We start from the raw sequence: 5,016 nt of genomic DNA on the forward strand, positions 1-5,016 counted from the left end.
GGTGAGGAGTGTTCTTATACAATAAAAGAGACTTAAAACATAAAATTTCCAAATCACGTATGTGGACCTTGTTTGGATGCTGATTAGCAGAAGAAGGGGCGGGGGAGAAAGGGGGAAGGAGGAACGGAAGGACTAAGTACATCGAAGATAATAAAGGCAAAATTTCAATATAAGATGTATTAGATGATATTAAGGAATTATTGTTACTAATTATTGTCACTTTGCTGAATGGGATGTTAAAAAAATACATAATTTTTGGTGAGAGCCGCTATTTGGTACTGGTGAGATGACACAATGTCTAGGATTTGCTTCAACATAGTCCAGGAAGGAAAAAAGTGGGGAGGAGTTAGGATGGGTTCTATAAAATTGGTCAAATGTTGAAAATTGCTGAAACTGGTGATGGGCATGTGAAGGCTGATGATAGGCTCCTTTTCACTTTGGCATATGTTAGAAGAAAAGTTTTTATCCAATGGGAACAGACAGAAAATCTTTACAGTAACAAGAACTAGAGAAAGCGAAGTTCTGGGGTGCCTGGGCACCTCAACACCATGACAATAACAAATAGGACAATTGGGAACAAGAGAGTATGGAGTTCCAAGACGGCACAGCAGGTTAAGGACCCTGCATTGTCACTGCTGTGGCATGGGATTGATCCCTGGCCTGGGAACTTCTGTATGCCTTGGGCACAGACCAAAAAAAAAAAAAAAAAAAAAAAAAAATAAGAGAGTAGAAGTGGCAAATGCCTGGATTATGCAAAGAGAACTGTCCAGATGGAAACCTTCCATAGACCTTTGAAAAGTCACCACTTGAAGACAGTGGGATCCCCAGGGAACAAGAAGATGCCGTGTAGCTTACCTGAGAGGGATAAAAGTAACAGATGCCGGCTCTGGTTGGATCTCCTTCTCCCTTCACCTTGGAACCATCATAAAGGAAAAAATAATTCCACCTGGCAAGAGAACAAAAGGGAGCTGTGTTTCCTTCCATCCCGTGAGCAAGGCCTTGTAAACACAGCTTCCTGCTGCCCAGCCAGAGAGGGGCTCATTTCTCAGTATTTGAAAAGCCTTCTTATAGCCCCAGGAGAAAGAACCCAGGAGCTACAGAGAGATAAAACCGTTTCATGAGGGCTGTCAAGTCAAACTAAAAATATGCCTCTATCCAGCCCCCAAAGACAGAGGAGCAGCTAAGGAAAGCCTGGGTGCCCGAAATGACACCTCTGACTTGAGATGCTGAACCTTAACTCTATTACCATGTGGTTTGGTAAAGTGTCTTTTAAGGCTCTGATAACAAAGTAAGTTAGGAATGTCTTAGTGCCCTCATGACTGCTGGGCACGATCTCTGGAAATAGTCCGTTTACCAGGAATTCATTTAACACATATTTGCCAAGGGCCTGTGGTGTGTGCTACATTTGCCAGGCCAGCCTTGGGTCGTGGCGAGCAAAGGAGACGGGAAACGTAGTCTTCACTCAGGATGGTGAGTCTATGACAGGAAAAGTGGGGGTGTCTGAGAGTTTCCAAAGAGGCACCACACCCCTCTCTGCCTGTCAAAACCTCACTGGTCCTTTAATGCGATCCCTCATCCAACTTCTGATCCCCTTCCAGCACCCCCACCCCAGAAGCTCTCTTCTCAATTTCCATAACCCTCTACTCTTCCCTGAAGACTCAGGGTCTACTCAGGGGTATAATTACCTCTTTCAGACCACAAAGCAAACTCCCCAGGCAGGACCTGGGATTTAACTCTCAATCTATGAAAGCACACGTCAGGCCAGAGCATATGACTGCTCTGTCTCACCTGCTCTTCTCCCCTGGACCATGCCCTCCCCCTACCACCCTCCTTGGCTCCCACCTTATCTTCCTGATGACAGGCACTAACTGTTTCTAGCAGAGCCCACTTAAGAATCTTGAGTCCTAAGCCCAGTGTGCAACTGGCCTCAGGGTAACTGCAGATCAAAGAGCCTCAAAAATGTTTCAAGCCCAACTCAGAAACCACTGCTGGGTGGTGCACATTTTGTAACGTATAGAAATATCAAATCACTGATTTGGGCATCAGGAACTAACATAGCTTTATAGGTCAATTGTACCTCAAACAAACAAACTTAGAAAAAGAGATCCGATTATTTGAACTTATCAGAGGCAGGGGGTAGGGGAAGGCAGAATCGGACGAAGGCAATCAGAAGGTACAGTCTTTTAGTTAGAAAGGGTGAAAGCGCCCCCACTCTTCACGGCTCACAAAACAACTTGCGTGTCATTTCAAACTGCACACATATAATCCGTCACTACATCCTGCCCATTCTATTGAAACCAAGCCTCTCTCTTTCATCTCCCTGATTAATGTTTGCTGAACCAAATTATGACAGGATTAGCCCACTTGGGTTTGAGAAGGGAACTGAGTTTCGGGCAGACGTTGTGTAATACCCTTCAAGAGCCAGTCTGGCCAAACCCCTTCTCCTGGGGTAATTCTGCACTGCAACCGTTTCTTGTCTCTCAAAAGTGAAGAGTCCTGTGCCCACAGTATTATCAAAGCCCGCTGTAGGATCCAGCCACAGCTGTCTTTTCTACAATCTACCAGCCATGCTGGACTCATCCAAACCCTGCAAGAGGCTCATGTGGTTACAACACATCAGCTTTGAAGAGAAATGGCCCCACACTTGATTTCGCTGCTCTGAGGAAAAAGAATCTTCCCCTCCCCTGCACTTAATAAGATCAAGGGGCTACTTAAAAAAAAAAAAAAAAAAAAAAAAAAAAGTCAGGGAAATCTGCCTGAGAATTTTCAGTTACACCCAAATATCCATTCAGCAGTCTTTCAGGAACTAGAGCACCGAGGGCCTTGCTACTCACCAGGAGGCTGACTTTGTCTCTGGTAAAGTGGAGGTGGCCATTTATTCTCCGGTGGCCTTCATTCTCTTTATCTGGGTTTTCTTGTCCAGTCTAGCTTCTTTCTCCCCAGTAGTGACAGTTCCTGTGTCCCCAATCCAGCAAATCCAGACGTGGGAAGCTTTAAGTATTTCCAGTCACAACGGTCACCTGTTTAGTTTTCACTCAGCATGAAAATACTGCTTCCCTTCCTTGTAGGCCCTTCAGTCCCATTAATACCTCCACGCCTCTCAGAACTCTGGGAAGGAATATAATAAAGCAAGAGAATTCTACCAGAAAAGTCAAATCCACCAATCGGATTCAAATCCATCAGCTCTCTGCCCTCTGCAGAACAACCCCTTCAGAGAGTTTCTCGCCCAGGAAGGCTGACAGAGGAGATGCATGCTGAGGGCAGTGCTCTAAAGCAACCTCTAGCTTGTCTGGTTCAAAGCCATTCTGAAGGTTGTTTTTAAAAAGTGTTGAAGCTTCCCGTTTAAACATCCGTGTCTTGGCCCTAAAATAAACACAAGGAATAGATTATTTCAGAATCCCATGAGTGAGCATGTGACCCAGCAGGGTGAAGCAAATGCTTTTCTTCAAAAGAGCTTTCCAGAAAGTTGAAAAGTATGTTTCAAAATACAAAAGAGAGGGGAGCAGGCCTTCCGAGTAAGTCCTGTAGCTACTTGAGCAGTATGTCACACAAAAGATAAGTAACTGGTGTGAAAAAGCTCTGGGTATAAAGGACAGTTATACAAATAAGGTGGTTGCTGTAGTAATAATGGGACTCAAATTAAGGAACTGTCATCTTGACAGCCCCCAAAATAATCTGAACATGTAGAATCCCAGAGCTGAGCAAGTTTCTAAAAGACAATAAAGAGAAAATTTACCAAGTGGCTTTCAGACTCCCACAAGAGGCAAGAGAACTCAAAGCATCATGAAATTTCAGACTCATAAGGCACACTGCCATCTCTTACTCTAATCTTTCTCTCTTGGACTCCTCTTCAAAAACTACCTTGCCAGTCTCTGGCTTACTCCCTCCAGAGACAGGCAGTTCACAGTATTAAATCTATCCTCCCACCAAGCTGAAATTGCACACACATCCCCCCACTAACCTCCACACACTGGTCTGGAAAACACTTTCCAGGAAAACAAGGTCTAATCTTTCCACAAGACAACCCTCTGGTCACTTCAAAACTGTGTCCCTTCTATCACTTTCTCCAAGCTTAATCTCCCCAGCGTCAAGGTTTCAAATGCTTTTTCACCATCTGTCATCTTCCTAGGAACACAATAGGAGTTTTTTGGTAGGTTAAGGATCCGGCATTGCCATGAGCTGTGGAGTAGGTCACAGACGTGGCTGGGATCTGTTTCTGTGGCTGAGGTGTAGGCTGGCAACTGTAGGTCTGATTGGACCCCCAGCCTGGGAACCTCCATGTGCCGCGAGTGCGGCCCTAAAAAAAAAAGGCAAAAAAAACCTCCTTTGGTAGAGAGAAGACCCTAGGGAGGACATCACTGTATTTTGATGGCTGTAAGCTCTCTATGCCTTGGGGTGGGCCTCCACAGGGACACAATCATGGTACCTTGAAGCATATTCCGATGCCTGTGGAGGCGGCATCTAAGCCCGCTGATCCAAGGACTGCAGCCTGAAACCTCCATCCCTTGTTGTCAGAGTACTGGGTCCTACACTGCCAAGTTCCTCTCGCTTATTTTTGAAAGGTCCAGAAGTTGGTAATGGTCCTGGGATAGGGCAGGTATTGGGATGTGGCCAGAGAAGCTCTGACTTGGGCAGTAGCAGTAGGAAAGACCGGGAGAGTCAAGGCGTGGCCTGCAAAGCTTAGGGGATGGTGGGGATGGTGTAGGAAATGGCCCCAGTAGGCCAGCAGAGCAGGAAACGGAGCGCTAATGACTGCGAAGGTCCAAGAAGCGATCGGCAACCACCGACTGCACTGGGAAGTGTCTGGCCTCAGCTCCATAAGGCTGGAATTGGTGGGCAAAGGCTCGGGGCCAGAGGGTGTCAATTGGTCCCCGGTCACAGCGCGGAGGGGCCTCCCTTCGGTGTCCCCGCGCCGCCCGGCACCGCCCACCCGCCGGAGTAGCCAGGCAGCCCGGGAATCGGGGTTAGGGACCAGGGACCCGGGACCCGGAGGCTTCAGAGACTCCTGCTCGGTAC

General features: G+C 46.8%; 1 protein-coding gene across 11 annotated transcripts in view; it reads right to left on the reverse strand.

The window, feature by feature from the left end:
- The window catches only part of HPS4 (HPS4, biogenesis of lysosomal organelles complex 3 subunit 2), a 31,978-nt gene that overhangs the window by 26,844 nt on the left and 118 nt on the right, over positions 1–5,016 (reverse strand). For 9 of the 11 annotated variants that reach the window (XR_002338265.1, XR_002338266.1, XM_021071774.1 and 6 more), the window contains exons 2-3: positions 2,835–3,363; positions 856–946 (exon numbers count right to left, since the gene is read on the reverse strand). Coding sequence is in view for 8 of the 11 variants with exons in the window: in XM_021071774.1 (XP_020927433.1) it covers positions 856–946; positions 2,835–2,875 (132 nt within the window). In the remaining 3 variants the exon portion in view is untranslated. 11 annotated transcript variants of the gene reach the window in all.

This window comes from Sus scrofa, chromosome 14 (assembly GCF_000003025.6).
Source record: "Sus scrofa isolate TJ Tabasco breed Duroc chromosome 14, Sscrofa11.1, whole genome shotgun sequence".
NCBI lineage: Eukaryota > Metazoa > Chordata > Mammalia > Artiodactyla > Suidae > Sus > Sus scrofa.